The 16941-nt window shown below is 41.1% G+C and overlaps 1 protein-coding gene across 6 annotated transcripts in view; it reads left to right on the top strand.

Moving 5' to 3' along the window:
* The window catches only part of RSU1 (Ras suppressor protein 1), a 249472-nt gene that overhangs the window by 35237 nt on the left and 197294 nt on the right, over positions 1-16941 (top strand). For 4 of the 6 annotated variants that reach the window (XM_025445213.3, XM_049097336.1, XM_049097338.1 and 1 more), the window contains exon 3: positions 3333-3383. The exons of the other annotated variants lie outside the window; for them this stretch is intronic. In XM_025445213.3, coding sequence (XP_025300998.1) covers positions 3333-3383 — 51 coding nt within the window. The remainder of the gene's footprint in view (positions 1-3332; positions 3384-16941) is intronic. 6 annotated transcript variants of the gene reach the window in all.

Raw genomic sequence — 16941 nt, forward strand, 5'->3', positions numbered from 1 at the left:
AGGGGTGTGTGTGTGTGTGGGAGATTGGTTACCACATTGATTCTAAAGCTGGGTAGTTGAAAGGACTCAAGTTCCACAGAGCCTGCGCACTTAAGGAGTTAACAAAGGCATAGGATCTGGCTTAGCAGGCATAGGAAAGCATGGGTGAGCTTTGGGGGCATCAGAGGCTCAGTGGGGCTGCTCCCCAGAGTCATTTCTCAGTTGCTCAGGACATGTTTATTCTCCAGGTTATGAACTATCAAGATTGTATAAGGAATCTGGGTTTCAGAATAGCCTGGGCAAAAATGTCCACCAGTGTTTTTTATGCCCAACTGGTCGTGTACCTCATAGCTAGGTGTAAGCCGTCAGTCTACACATCCCTAACCAGTGTAAAACACTCTGACCCTGGAGATTTCCTGGATGTATTCAACTTTAAGCTGAACATCACACATCTCTAGCTAGCTTCCTCATCTTGATCATGACCAAGAATGAGTACCGAACTTCCAGGTGCCCCTGCAAAGAAGCATAGAGCTATCTCGGTCTAGCTGTAAGAGAACTCTATTTCATGCAGTTATATATAGGGTTATTGATTACATAGTAAGTAGGTTAGAGATAATGGGAGCCAGAATTTTCACTGTTAGAGAAGGGAATTACAAACACAGAGAGGAAAGAAACTGGAGTGAACTGTGTGATGTTGTATTAGAGTTGGATATATTGTTGTGAGCTCAGAGTTTTCAATAATATAGTGAAATCAGTATAGTGTGTGTGTGTGTGTGTGTGTGTGTATTCTCAAGCTCTGTCCACTGAAAGGAGCTGAGAATACTGAGCCCCAAATAGCAATGAACACATCTGGTGCTCAGATTTTGTCTTATAAATACCATTTTCCACAAAAAGGAACCAGAGCTCATTAGAGAAATGGTGATTTCAGGGCTGTGGCTGAAAAAGGACAAGATGAGCTTGAATATCTTGTGCCAGAAAGTGGGGAGGTGTTCAGGGAGCAGTGGGGACCTGTCAGAGGGATAGCATCCGGCTTGGATGGGCTCCCTCTGGCCAGATCGGACAATTTGAACACCAGCATAAATAATAACAGTAGATAATAATCCACTGACTAAAATAGGAAACCACTAAGCAATACAGATATAAGGAAAGAAATTGCAATTTCTCAACAGCAACACTGTTGACATTTTGGACCTGATGATCCTGAGTAGCTAAAGCTATGTTTTGCCCAGCTATTCTTACAGAAGCACCAGACTGTTTCTGGGGTTTGGAGATAGTTGCAGAGGAGTGAGTGGGCTGCGTCCTGCATTGTAGGATGTGAGGCAGCATCCCTGGCGCCTGCCCCCAGGATGCCTCTGCTCTAGACCAGTGCCGTCTAATACATACAGTGTGAGCCACATAGGAGAGTTTTGGTTCTTAGTGGCCATCATTGTTAGACTCAAAAATGTTTCCAGACATTGCCAAATGTATCGAGAGGGTAAAGGTTGCCCTGGGTGGGGATCATGAGACACTTGGCACAGGATCTTTACATAGCTCTGAAATACCCTTCCTTTCTTAACCCCCCTTCTCCCCAAGTGCTTATTAATTACAAAAGGGAAAAGAAGAAATTTGCAGTGGAGAAGCCTGGCAGACATAAACGATCAAGGGAAGATCGTCAGTGACAAGACAAACCGAACTTGTCTGCCACCTGATAGGATGCATTGAGAAGAGCGCCACATTTTCTTGACATTCCTTCCAAAGATGCTTTTTTTTTTAAAAAAGATTTTATTTATTTATTCATGAGAGACACGGAGAGAAAGGCAGAGACACAGGCAGACGGAGAAGCAGGCTCTGCATGGGGAGCCCGATGTGGGACTTGATCCCAGGACCCTGGGATCGTGACATGAGCCAAAGGCAGATGCTCAACCACTGAGCCACCCAGGTGCCCACTCCCAACGATGCTTAACCTCAGTCTAATCGTGAATAAACAAATTGACAAATCTGCATGGAGGTCATAATATAGAATATTTTGGCCTGCAGGCAGGCTTCACAGTTACCAAGGTCATGAAAGTCAAGGAAAGAGAAATGCAGACAAGAGGTGACCTAAGAGATCCACTAGCTGCATGTAATGCGGTTCTGAACCGGTTTGTTTTTTTTCTAAAAGAAATGCTTGGGACATTCAGTAAAACTGGGGTGAGGGCTGTGAGGATTAGGTGGTAGTGATGTATGTTGGGAAGCTTTTGGCTTGGGTGACTGTGCTGTGGTTCTGTTGTGGGATGCCATCCTCAGAATACCCTGAGTTTATGGGGCATCAGGCCAGCAGCATGATCTCTAATGGTTCAGGGCAGGAAAACAGGTCTCTGTACTGCATTTTGAATTTTCTATAACTTTGTGATGGTTGGGGGAAAAAGAAAAGAAACCTACTCAAAAGTAATGGTCAGGAGTGATACACTCATTTTCTTCCCAGCTCACTGGGGTCCAACATGAAGATCCTTCTTGAGAAAAAATTTTGTCTTCTCACTTCTTAGGGAAAAAACTGCTGCATTAATATAATGTTCTTAGAGAAAGAATATTAGAAAAATGTCAGAATCTGTTCAATATGTAAAATAGATATTTGAAACATATTGTTTGAAACAATATGCTGATCATTCTGTGAAGTTTTAGAACCCAAAAAGGGAGACCGGTCACTTTTTTCTCAGACTTTTTTTTTTCTCTTGTGGATCTATGTATATTTTCTTTCTTTAGAGTTGGAAAAACCATCTTTTAAGCAAGCCTGATCTTGTGCAACTTAAACCTCCATGATATTGTTTGAAACTGGTGAGCAATCTGCAGGTGCTTTGAAATATCAACCAAAATTATTTTAGAGGAAAATTCTTCTCTTTTAGTCACTCAGTAGCATGTAAAAGAATTTCTGGGCTGCCAGTGGACGACGCAGGTGAAGCAGTGTGCTGCCTGTTCATGTGATGTGGGCTTTTCTGTCTTCATATGATGTTCTTCTGGTGCAGGTGAGGCATCAGGCCTCTCCACATCCCAGGCCACTTCTGACGGGGACACCTTAATTGAGATGGATCGCTCAGGCTAGGCCAGCGGAGCAGGTCACAGAGCAAAGCTAACTGGCCCTTGTCATATTTGATCCTGCGACATTAATCTCATTAGCTCTAACTTGCTGTGCTAATTGCATAACTTTTCTTAATTTGGCTTAACATTTAACAGATAGTGTTACATGAAACCTTGCTTCTATTTTTGTGAGCGGTAACACTTCAACCTGTGAAGATAATTTAACACTTTACCTTGTAGGAGTGTGGGGATAATTTGGGTACACTTACTGACTGTGTGTGTTTTTTTTTTTTTTTTTTTTTTTTCTTTTTCTTTTACAGTCTCCTTATCCCACATCACACAACTGGTCCTCAGCCACAACAAGCTAACAAGTGAGTTAACTTTACCGTTTGTTACAGTTTCTGACTTTTAGGTAATATGGTGATGCTGCTGAGTCTTTTGTTTCCTTTAAAGATGCTAATGACCGATGTTATGTGGGGAAAACCTAGAATGATTTTTGGTGACAGTACAATACATGAGCATATTGTCCTGTATTTTGTACTTTGCTCTGTTTTGAAGATTCTTTCCTCACGTATGTAAGCTGCAGAATGAACGTGATATTGCTTCTCAGGAAATGGTTCCTTTTGGGGGTGGTAAGGGCTCCATTCACCTGAACTACCAGGTGATTCACTAGTGTTTCATGGTAAACAAATAAAACAAAACAAAACTTACTAAAGAATATTGGGAGTAAGCGTTCTTGGCTTTCTCTGTACTTCCTCCTCAAAAGGAGAATATTTAACTGTTGTTATACTTCACTGATTGATGGGGGGGGGAGCCCTACAAAACTGTGTAAGTTATATAAATCTGCACCTGCATTTTTCACATTTTTTGATTCTGGCTCCCAAGAAGACTTCTCTGGGGTGTGGGTGGTGTCACGGCATGGTTAACATATAGAATTGATAGCTGTTTTTATGAAAATACCTCGTGTGAGTGATAATGGGCCATCTGATTCTTAGAGCTGTGACTTTAAAGATTTTAATAACAGGGACTCACTCTCCTTTCTTATTCCTAATTGACTGTCACTTCTTTGTGCTTGCCATATTTCCTGCAGACTTGAATGATTTTCTAATCATGTGGCAAGAATTTGTTAGGGAGCTTTCTGAGTCCCATGAAATTGAGCTGAATGTCATGTTGAGGGATTTGTCTCGTAAATTTATGTGTGTATGTGCATTATATACAGCTTGAGGCAATGTCACAGAGCTGCTGATTATTGAGAATTAAGAGGGCAGTTAGGGCCTCTGGCGTGCAGGAAACAGGCAGATTTAGTTCATTCTTAGCAAAAAGCACATATTTGTAAGACCAAGGCAGAGTGGCACGATTGTCACATTTGCATAACGGTGGTTACAGAAGCTGAAAGGAAGGGCTCCAAGTCACATGTGATCATTTTTGTAGCAGGTAATATGCTGCCAGTTTCATGGTTTTCATAGCAAATGATCCTATGGTCCACTGAGACCGTAGTCCCAATATAGAGGAGATTTGTAGTTTGTCTTGAAAGCCAGACAGCATAATCCCTGAATTCCCCGAGATTTTGTGATCAGAAGTTCCTGAAACTGTTGCACAGTTCATGAAAATACTTAATTGCCAAGCTTCCCATGGTTAGATTTGCATCATCAGTAGAGCAAAAAAAGCAAAAACAAGAAGCAAAACCTGCTGTATTCCTATTACATCATTAATCGCTCTGTTCTTTAAAAAAAAATATATATATATATGTAATATTTCAAACTTTTCAACTGTAGTTTATTTCTTTTTACGTGTCCACAAAGATAGAAATCTTAGGGTTGAGTGGATCAGTTTCTTTCTCCAGGCATATAATACTAGATTAATTTAGAGTGGCATAAAAATTGAGTTAAACTGTATCTGCTATTGTTAAAGAGGTTGACTGTGAATGGATTTAAACTTCAAATTTCTCTCTTCCCTGTTTTTTTTCTTTTTCTTTATTTTTCCATTTGAGACACTCTTGACCTAATCCAGTAAACTCTAATTAATCGTCTTGGTAAGTTCTGTTTCAAGCCATGGTGAGTAGTGTCAGTGACATTCGATCTGTTCCACTAAGGTCAAATTAGCATCTTTTACTATTTTTCTGGCATTTAAATGAATGACTTCGCTATGGTTTTTCAAGTATTTATAGTAAATATGTCCATTTGATGGAAATATAAATATGCATTAAATGTAAGTGGCTGAGCACACCCTCCTGTCACTTTGTATTGTAATCAGTGTCTTTCACTTCCTGTGGCTTTTAATAAGGCCTGGCTGACAATGCTGCATTAAAACCAGTGGCACTCAGAAGATAAACCCCTCAGCCCTGTTTTATCTTGCAAAAGTATTTGTGTTTTTCTCATAGTCTGCCAATTACACTGTTGTTTGACGTTTCCACTTGTGTACTTACTGAACGAATGACTAGCGGGCTCAGACGGGGACCTTGATTTGGGGACACCATGTGACTACACATGGAACCAGTATCTGCAGAGCCATTGGGACCATGTGTCAACGATTGGACTTCCTTTCCCTGCTGGTGGTTTTGATGTGGGCCGGTCCTCTCAACATACGAGGAGTAGTTTGAGGCTACAGGAAGTCGGAAGTGGGCAGATGACCCTAAATTCCCCCAAGATTTTGTGAGCAGAAATTCTTAAAGCTTTCTTTATTGGAGTTCATAAAAAATATTTCAAAATTATCAAGCCAGTTGCTAGTAGGGGTTCATCATAACGTAGAGCAGCACCATTTAAATTTAAACCTGGAGTTCCTGGGCAGCTCAGGTGGTTAAGCATGTGCCTTCAGCTCAGGTCATGATCATAGGGTCCTAGGATCATGTCCTGCGTGGGGCTGTCTGCTCACCGTGAGCCTGCTCCTCCCTCTCTCTGCCCCTCCCTCTGCTTGTGCTCTCTTGTTCTCTCTCTCAAATAAATAAATAAAATCTTTAAAAAATAAAAATAAATAAATTTAAACCCCAATTTAAATTGAGTCAGTGTGGATGGGTTTTGGTAGAGTTGGAGTGGGGGGAATCGCTCTGCCTGTAACAGCTTTCCTAGATGCACACATCTTCTTGATGTATTTAGACGGAAGGCAGAGCACAGAGTGAATCTTTTCCTTCTTCCTTTTTGCTCTGATGTGGCGGTGCCAGCTGGCAACCTGGCAAAGGTGCTTTCTGACTCAGGGGGAGTGGTTTCAGAGTGAAGATGAGGCTCCTCTGCCGGGGCTGTCCCTTCTGAAACAGCGTTCGCTCTGCAAGAACACACAGGTGGTGGAAGGTATGATTTGCTGGACTTTGAGAACCTGCCCCGATCCCTAGGCTCCTGTCTCAGAGACCCTTAATGCCAATGCGGCATGTCCTTGTCCTACTGCTCTCTCACCTGCTCTCTCCAAATCTGAAGTTTTCTTGAAAGAAAATGAGGCCATTTGTTTCTTATTTTTCTTTAACATCTACTGCTGAGCACAGAGTGGCTTCCTAGGAATTGTCTGTATCAGGCAATCATGGTTGATAGAAGGGAGCAGTAGATGATGGGGAGGTCCTGAGAGGAAGCTCCTGGCCTGAGGTGAAGCGGTCTGTGTAGAAACTGGACTTTGGGGATTAACTGGTATAAGGACTTGAGTGGAAAAGGCCACCACACACTTCTGTTTCCTACTCATGGGCTCACATCATACATGCTGGACTGTGAGCTGTAGCTCTAAAGAGGGATTACCTTCTGTCCTCAGAACTGATGTCTATGTCAAGTTCCTTGTCTGGGGACCCTTTCCTAGTGAGGACTGATGTGCCAGGGTGGCACTCCTCAGGTACATCTGAGAGTCCACAGTTGGGAAAGCTGGTGTCAGGATGAACCATGGTTTCTTCTGCACCCCCCAGCAACCCTTATGGGCTTGGCTGAGTCTCACTTCTCCATGAAGCCTCCTTTAGTGCTGATAGGTGTGACAGCTTCTGGGCCTGTTCCTCTTCCACTTAAAGTGAGTTTCATCTATTTAAGGTCTCAAATTATTTACTGATTGCTTCATACAATTCATTGCATTGTAATTTCTTTGAGGTGAGGAGCCCTGTCTGAAGCTATTTTGCATCCCTCCCCTGCAAAACTTCCAAGAGCATGTTGAACGTCAGTTGGGCCCTCAGTTAAGACAGGTTGATTAGTGAATTGGCAGGTGATGAGTTGTGCTCACTCAGAGCAGACGGAGATGACATACCCAGGGGCTTGCTTGCTCTCAGTGTTTTGAAAGAAGGGAACATAGTAGGGATTTCAGACTTTTCCTGTGTGTCTGCCCCCATTCCAATGCTTGCCTTTGTGATTACTCTGCCTTTTAAGACCGTGTTTGCTGAGTCTTTTCACTTGACTCCGTCAGCTTGTACCTGGCTTTTATGGTGGTTTGGGGGTGTCAGCTTTGTAAATGTTTTTCTACTTGTTTTCAGTTTTCAGCATTTCATTTTGAGACAGTCATTTTAAGGCTTTTCCACTAGAGGTCACTGTTGAGACACATATTTTTTTTCCCAGGGTTGGTTGGTTTTTTTTTTCCCCCCTCTTAAAGATGAAAAACCGAATTTGTGTTACCAGATTAAATTTTTTGCAAGCTATTCTGCTCTGTCCAGTAGGGCATGTTGCTGTTGCCATTTATATGGTGCAGTTTGCCATAATTAAGGTAGATCCCTCTATGAGGATATATGTTGTTTTCCTGTTTTGCTCCTATAATTATTATTCTGTCTCACATACTTTTTTTTAGTATTTATTATGGCTACTTTCTCAAGTTAGGCAGGTTTCTTCTTTACCTTGGAAGACTCTTACTGCCCTCTGTATTTTGTATTGGGTATATGTGAGATTTTATTCTTGTGGAAGAAAGTTGAAAAGATATGTGTGTAACCAGATTTTAATTGAAAAATGACCATGTAAAACTCAGGCAAATGTGCATTTTGTGCATACTTATATGGATTCTTCTACTAAATGCCACTGTGTAAGGAAGGATACTCTGCTTATGAAATGAATTGCACTGTGAGTCGGTGACAAAACAGTTTCTGGGCATTATTTTTTAATGTGAAACTTTTCTTAATTTTAATAGTATTTTTTTTAAGATTTTATTTATTTATTTATTCATTCATGATAGACATAGAGAGAGAGAGGAGCAGAGACACAGGCAGAGGGAGAAGCAGGCTCCATGCGGGGAGCCCGATGCGGGACTCGATCCAGGGACCCCGGGATCACGCCCCGGGCCAAAGGCAGGCACCAAACCGCTGAGCTACCCAGGGATCCCCCTTTTCTTAATTTTAAAAACAATTTTATTTTCACAGCAAAACCCCCATACAGATATTGCCAGCACCTTGAATGTGACATTAGTGTTTTTCCTTTTGTGACCCATGCATTCTGAGGGTTTTGTGCAAGAAATACGAAGGATATCGTTTTGCTTTCTGAAAACACAAAGTGGCCACCTCTTTGTAAACCTTTCTTAGGTGGGGGTCTCTGAATGTGATTGTTTTATACTTTTTTATACTTTGAACTATGATATAAAACCTTTTCTTGAGGATTTAGGGGTTGTGCCTGTAGTTTGAGGCCTTAATGTGACCATATCTTGTCATTTAATGTATCGGAAATGGCTAGTCGGGCAGTAAACCTAAGTTTTATGGCAAAATGTGTTTTATTTTTTGTAACAGACTGTTTCCTATTAGTTATAGCTTATGTATGAATTTGAAATTATAGTGAACAAGAAATGCTAGGGTTTTATTAGCAATTTCAAAAATTTATCAAAGATAATGTTCTAAATACATAGAAGTTAATTAACTATAATGTTTTAAAATTTTATGTAGATGTATATATTGATAGAATATTGACCATAAATGTTGTTATAAATGAATTAAGGAGCATGTTCCACATGAAAATATGACATTCTCAAAATATGCAGATCTGATTATAATGAAGAAAATTAAGCAGATTTTTTTTATAAAGTATAACATATTAAACCCCTTTTTATAGAGCTCATAGACTGTTGAGATGAATGGGAAAAATAAACTGTTCTAACTTATAAGAATGACCTTCAGCGGTGCTCAACACCTTTCTGTTCTAAAGTCTAGTCCTTCTTTCATAGATTATTTGTCATGCCTTATGCAAAAGTTCCTGTGCATGGCTTGTATGAAATTAAACTGAGGGGAAATATGCAAAATAAATCGTCTCTGTGTCATGAATTTATCTTGTGACAATGTCAAAACAACTTGCTGTTTGCATTTTAAAAGAGTATAAATGTATTTATAATACAGAGGCTTTGATCAATAGCTTATTTTTTTTAATTAGGGCACATTTATCAGTTTGTTACTATGCCATCATTTGAAAGATTGGATTTGAAAAACTATATACGTAGTATTTTTGAGTCTGGCAGCTATTAATTAGACAGTATCTATCAGATGGTACTAGTGGTTAGGTTACCATAAAAAAATTTACCCGCAGTTGGGAGTTTGTTGTTATTTTGGTTTTAGTAAGTAAACCTGCTAGATCATCACATGGAAGCATCTGTTGGCCCCATAGTCCAGAACCAGTAGGGTCCAAGGGCATTGGGTGAAGTTGGAGAAGCTGTCTCATGATGCTCAGAGACTTAGCTCAGAGACTCTGGCCCACTGATCCAGCACTATCAACCAAAATGTACCTATTCTGGAATCTCTTTTCTTGGAGTCTTGCTCTACACTAAGAGGAAGCTAGCTAAATTAATGTATTAATTCTTCCACAGTATTTTTTATTATTTTTATTTTATTTTATTTTGTTTATTTATTTTATTTATTTTATTTAGAGAGGGAAAGAGAGAGATATGGAGGAAAAGGGAGAGTGACAGGGGGAGAGAGCATCTTAAGCAGACTCCATGCCCAACATGAAGCCAGATGCAGGGTTCAATCACATGAGTCTGAGATCATGACCTGAGCTGAAATTGAGAGTGGGTCACCTAACTGACTGCTCCACCAGGGGTCGGGAGCCCCCTACAGTATGTTTTTAAACAGAACAACTTTAGTTATAAGAATTTCAGAATGGTGGCAGGCTATGGAGAAAATGATGTGGGGGCAGTTTGACCCTGTCCCTTTCTAAATCATAATTAGCCCCTGAAGGGAAGTTGATCTTGAATATAGAATAATACAGTTCTCAAACAGAATTGATTTAGTTGCAAAAATGTGTATACAAATCATCTATTCACTATTTCTTCTGAACAACGTGTGTGGTGTAGGTGTGTATATGGGTGTAGGTACGTGAGTGTACTGTGGATTAGAGTGGGAGATGATATTCTAAGAGGTGCAATTCCTTGGCACGTGCATCCTTTTAGAGAAGTCCTTCACATTTCATAACAAACCAACCTTTTTTTAAGGGGGTGCAACTGTTTCAGTGATCCCTAGAAAAATGCACATAGGTTTTGTGGATCCACAAAAACTATCCACGAGTTCTTTAGGGGTGCATGTAACTCAGATTTAGAAATCGTGGAGCAGAGGGTAGATAACAGTATATTTGGTGTGTAGATATACTGATGCTATTTCATAGAGATATCGGCTAGAAATTTGTACAAAACTTTAAAATGATGATTCTCATTATGTGAAATTCACTCTTGATAGCATTTAAAAAATATTCAAAAGCTCCATCTATGTTAAGCTGCTAAAATGTATATTTTGTTCAATAAGAATTTGTCATCTTGAGTGGAATGCGTACATATATATATATATATATATATATATATATATATAGTTAACCTTAAATATAAAACTTCCCATTATTTTACCAACAAAAAAATGGGTTTATTTGGGAATAGCTGAGAATTGCAGCTTGGGACAGGCAAGCTGTAGCAAAACCATAGGCAAGTCAGAAGAATAAAAGCCTGTGGAGGAGAGAGGGAATTTGGGCATGTTGTCTTAAACAGAAATCTCCTTGGAGTAAACTGGGAGCTGGAAGTATGGTGGCTTTTCATTAGCGGACTTGTGACTGTCTCTCATTGGCTGGGCTGTCGCCAGGGGGAAGATCGTAAAGTATCTATGGGCAAGGTCAGTCTCTTCCTGTTGAGTCTGCAGTTGACCATCAGTAGTAGAGCATGAGAGCTCCGCCTGCCAGCCTCCCAAATCCATTTTAGTGAGGTTTCCCTTTACTAATTTTTACGGTATACACATATTTCAGTTTCCATGAAACCTATGAGAATGCCTTTTTCCCATTTCAGTTTTTCTTTTCTTTGCCAGTTAGCTTAATAAGACAAAACACCACTGTGATGCAAGTGACCCACCACTACTTAACAGATTCATCTACCTCCTTCGTAGTTGTTTTTCATTCTGAACCTTGTCTAATTTTTTTGCTGTGCCTTTAGCCTTTTTCTCCTGCCTGTGTATACTCTTTAATAATGAGCTGATTCTTATCTGCAGTGCTTGCCCCTCTTCAGATCTTGCTTATCCTTCAGAAAGTTGAGATGAATTCTCCTCTTTCCCTACAAAGCCCGCCTGTCCCACCACCTGTTCTATATGGGAGAGTATTAGGGCTGTCCATGGTTTATTAGCCTCTGAAGTGCCAACCTTCTGTATATGATGACTTGAGTGTGAAAGGAAGGGGGGCAAGGAACTAGCACTTATTGATACCCTACTCTATATATCTGGTAGAAGCAGCAGGTCTGAAGTGGTCAAGTAACTAGAGCTGGAGGGTGAGGGGGGGCTCTTTATGGCTTCCAAGCTTCTGCGCTCACCATTGCGCTGCTGCCTTGCTAATGATGTACGTGTGCAGTTTATGTATCTCACCCACATTAATCTAGGAGCTCAGTGGAGGGACCGCTGCCATGGATCTTTACATGTTCAAATAGAAAAGCAGGGAGAATTCCAAAGGATAAAAGACAAAACTGTTATAGTAGAGGGTGTTCTCAAAGCCCTGTGGGGACTGTGTGGATTCTGCTGGTCCTGGGCATTTACCCTCTGCTCCCTTTCTTCCTCCTGTAAATTACTCCCATCCTCAGCATTGAAATACAAGATGAGGCAAGAAGAGAGGTAACCGAGTGTGGCCTCCTGGTGAAGTCATTCTTAATTGTAGAAGAAGACGTGAACTATTGGCAGAGTGTGTTAATGTGTGTATGTGTGTGAATTTGGTTAGTCTACTGTCTCCCTCTTTATGTTAATAATTGAGGATTGAGTCTATGTGTGTCTGTAATGTCTTACAACGATATTTAGGAGCCCAGATAGCTCTTTCTTATGACACTGAGCTTGCTTTCTGCGTTGATTGACATTGGTTTTTGTTTGTTTTTTAGTGTTCTCCTCTTCCTTCTTGCTGTGTCTCGAAACTTCTTAGGCATTTTTCCAGAGAAGCCCCTCTGCCTTTTGCTTGCCCTTCACTAGATGTCTCTTCCTCCCAGACCATCAAATGCCACTGCCTTTCCTCTTATTGCTGCTCCTGGTTAAAGCTGTTTACTGACATCCTGCCTGGCTGGCAGGGTAGCCCTTCAGTACTGGATGTGATTGCAAAGGTGTGTTCCTGAAAGAATTCAGGGTTCAAGATTGTGTGGACCATTCCTTGGCTCTCTCTGGGCTGTTAATAAAAGATTCACAAATCAAGTAAATTCTGCATCCTCAGAGGAGCAGAAATCCATGCTTGTCAGCTTTTTAGGAGATTTGTTTGGCCTTGCGTTCACATTCTTTATAGCCCAGGGACATATATTTTTGCATGTTTGACTTTGTACTGTAAAATCTGCCTTAATGCTTGCTTGTAACTTTCTTCCCTTTGATTATTCTCATTGTTGCTGAAAGAGTAAGGTCTTTTTTTTTTTCTTTTTTTTTTAGTGAATTAAGTCAGGATATTTTTGGTTAGTAAAATTACTTAAGCTGCATAATCTTAAAGCGGCCCATGATGGGGTACAAGTACGTCCTGCTAGGTGTGGGTGCTCAGTAAATACTGTTGTTTAACTGAATGTAGCATTACTGTTGTTATTTATAAAGCTAATAATGATTTGGGGGCTGTTGGCCTTTATTGGGTAGATGTTTAGATATTTTAGTACTTAATTTTCACCTTGAGGAACATATAGGTCCTTTTACATGAGAACCCGCTTTACTGTTTCATAAACTTTATGCTTTTAAATAACCCATAACTACTGTAATTCACTGTTTTAATAGCTGACTTGGGGGAAACCCCATAAAATCTGTGAAGCTAGTTATCGTTAGTATATTTTTGAAACTTCACCTTCTTGTGTAAGATAGAATTAGTTCATCACACACCTTGTGTTTTGGGTCAGAAAACAAAAGTCTATTAATCACTATAAATACAAATGACTTTTTTTTGCATGTAAAATTCTGAAGAGCATAATTATTTGTATGCGAGACTAAAGAGATGCATCTTTACATTATCATTAAAATGGTAATCATAAAATGGCATTCAAGACTATGATTCCTAATTTGCTGAGAGAATTGACATCTATGTAATGAGTCTAGACATCACCTCTGTGGTAGGAATAGACTAACGTCTCCAGCTAGTAGAATTGGGCATTAAAGGGGCTGCGCTTTTTTCTCTGACCAGGAATGCCCCAACGTCATACTTCACATAGTTTTGTTCTTTTGGCTTCTTCTCACCTTGTCTAGGCAAGGCATAGGGCAACAATTGTTATTCAGTATTATATTCATTAGATATAATGAATCTTTGCTTTTACCCCTTCCTCTTAAGTGGTCTTTCTTCCCTAGGTGTGTGTATAATGAATAATCCCACTCATTTGGATGTTTTCTTGTGGTTTTTGTACTTTTTCGAATAACTTTGTTGTAGCACTGTATCTTAGGGGTCTAGTAACTGGCCTCATTGAACGATCTTCTACCTTCCCTTAGCCTTTTCTGTTAAAGAAATCTTATAAAGCAGCAGAAGCATGCAGAAGTCTGAGCATTTTCATATGTTACAGCACTCAAGTCTCCTGCGTTTAATATAAATATGCCAGGTTTGGGGAAGCAGCGCTTTCTGATTTATTTTGCTTTACTTGATCCCATATGGTGATGTCTTCAGGTGTTGTGGCTGGTGGGTCAGTAGCACTGAGATGTCTCTGGAAATGGGCACGAGATAGTAGCGTTTCACCCATTGCTGGGCGGGGAGTGTGCTCACCACTGTGCCGTGTGCCACGGGCAGTGTTTCCCATTAGGTACCTGCTCTGAGTCTCCCTCTTTGTACACTTGGGGCCTTTTGCAGTCCCTCTCCGGTTTCTCGTGGTGGAGGCAATGGCTGAACCATGAGTTCAGTTTTGCAAAGAGGCATGCAGGCAGCAACCCCTTGGCCTTCATGCCCTAGCCTAGCGCCTCTCCTTTGCAAGAATCTCTGGATTAAAGAAGCTAGTCTAGGCGCTTCTGCAAAAATAGTTAGGCACAGCGTAATTCTGACTACTCAGAAGTCTGGTGGAGGTGGTAGGAAGGGTTCACGACTCCGGATTTCATGCCTGTGCTTATGATGAAAACCTACATGTGTTCTGAGCAGCTTCTGGCTTCCTGGCAGCCGTGGGTGGTAACATGGTGCATGGTCTCTTACTGCCCTTTTGTAGCTGAAGAGGACCCGGCTGTCGGTGCTAACCATATGGCTCCAAAGACCAATGCATGCCCCACCGGCCTTTCTGTAGGCTGCACGCCGGTGAGCACCAGTCCTTATGTTTTGTAGGGTGCCTGCTGCTCCCAGAGCCTGTCACTTTTTGAGGTTTTGTTTCTTTGCCTCGGGGGCCACAAGATGCTCAAGAATCCCCCGGATCTGCTGCATCCCAGCTGGTCTGCCTGTGCTGTCACATCCACCCAATATTCTCCATCTACTTCTCGGTGTTTCGACGGCCAGAAGTATAGCAAAAGGCATCTCTACGAGGATGGCAACTGGTCGTGATGAAGTTGCTGCTGAGTGACTCAGTCTGATGAACCAGTTCAGAACCTTTTCTCCATGAACGTTGTTCATACTACTCTGCACTGGCTTCATCAAGATCGGTGTGTGTATAACCGAACCAAATGAGAGTGTGTCTACCCGAAGCACCTCCAGTCAGTAAAAACGGACACCGAGGTTTTGCAGTGCAGGAAGATAAGCTCTTTGTTGGTTTGGTGCCATCTCAGAGAACAGGGTCGGGAGGGGGGTGTGCTAATGCCCCAAAGTCCCAAATTCCCCAGTAGCTTACAGGTGAGGATTTTTAAGGGCAAGATTTGGGGCAGGGGTCTTCTGAGAAGGTGGATGCTGTTGAATGGAGGCCCATGAAGTCGTGTGAACAGATATGCTTCATTAGTTCTGGAGCCACTTCATCCAGTCCCATGGAGGGGTAGTCCATCTCAAAATTGGAATCTGAAAAATCTCTCTTTCTCCATGTTAGAGATTTCAGTAGCATGTGGTACTTATGTGTTGGGGTTGCTTATGTGCTGATCAGCTGCCCATAAGAGCCCAGACTATGTTAGTTTGAATGATAAGCAAGAATTTCTCCCTCTTGGGCCTGGGTTTGTGTGTTTTCCGGCTGGCCCAGCCATGCCTGTGGATGATACGACCTGTAGTTTGTTCTTTCATCTGAACTAATGAGATGGATGCCAGCTGCATGGGGAAGCAAAAGTTGACTGTATGTGGTTGGATTGCAGCCCCAGGATGGGTGGATCAGCCATTTAGAGTTCTTTTGTTTTTTGTCTATTTGGATTTTTTTGCCCACTTTTCATCAACCCCAAATCTCAACTTATTGAGGGCCATAGAAGTCTTAATTTGGATCTTACTCAGCTTATTGTGTGGGGTAAGGGACAAATGTATTAGATTAATGATTTTGATGTCACCACTAAATTAAAAGTTTTCTGCACCAAAATGATCTCCAGATCAGCGACATCAGTATCCCCTGGGAACTTGGAATTGCGGAATCTCACCAAGCCCCATCTCAAACCTACTGAATCTGAAACTCTGAGGTACATGCCCCCCAGTCCCCCATGTTTTGACAAGCCTTTCAGTAATTCTGATATACTCCATAAAGTTTGTGAGCCTTCTGCCCTAGAGCGGCACTATCTAGAACTCTCTGCACTGAAGGGAATGTTCTCTCTGTGCTGTCCAGTATGGTAGGCACTAGCTACTTGCAATGTGGTTTGTGTGACCAAGAGACTGATTTATTAACTTTACTTAATTTCAACTAATCTAGATTTAAATTTATTTCCTTTTTCTCCTTTTTCTGTCTTAATACTTTCATCTAGTTCCCTCATCCCGTGTCCTCCACCTCTGGTAATCATAAATCTAATCTTGTTTTCTGAATTTATATGTGTGTGTGTGTGTGTGTATTTTAAGCTTCCCCATTTAAGTGAGATTATACAGGTTTTGTCTTTTTCCGTCTGACTTAATTCACTTAGCGTAATGCTTTCAAGATCCATCCGTGTTGTTGTAAACAAGGTTTCCTTTTTTATGGATGAGTAGTATTCCTCTGTAAATATATTACCACATTGCCCTTGTCCATCCGTTGGTGGACACTTAACATTGCTTCTGTGTCTTGGCTATTGTGAATAAGGTTGCAGTGAACATGGGTGGAGATGTTTCTTGGAGACCGTGATTTCATTTCCTTTGGATAAATACCCAGTAGTGGAATTGCTGGGTCATCCAGTAGTTCTAGTTTTAATTTTTTGAGGAACCTCTATACTATTTTCCATAGTGATTGCACGTTGGAAAGCCCAGCTCCGGAGCATACTCTGCTATTTATTTTTGTGTGGATAAACTAAAAGGCTTTTAAAAATAAATTATTGGTTTTGGAATTGTTAATTTTTTATCCCAAAACAAAATGCTCCTAAAGTGAAGGTCTGGTTGCCGTAACAATAGTTTACTGAGGTTTTTCTGTTCGGGGAGGCAGGTGACTGTTGTTAGCTACCGGGTCAGCTGTTTCACACAGTTGGAGTGCTCTGGTCCATCCAGTGTGTCCAGCAAGTGCTTTCTGCTTGAGGGAGCTTTCTAACGGTTGTTAATGTAGGACATCAGGCAAGGCCCCTTC

The sequence above is a fragment of the Canis lupus genome, chromosome 2 (assembly GCF_003254725.2).
Source record: "Canis lupus dingo isolate Sandy chromosome 2, ASM325472v2, whole genome shotgun sequence".
Taxonomy (NCBI): Eukaryota; Metazoa; Chordata; class Mammalia; order Carnivora; family Canidae; genus Canis; species Canis lupus.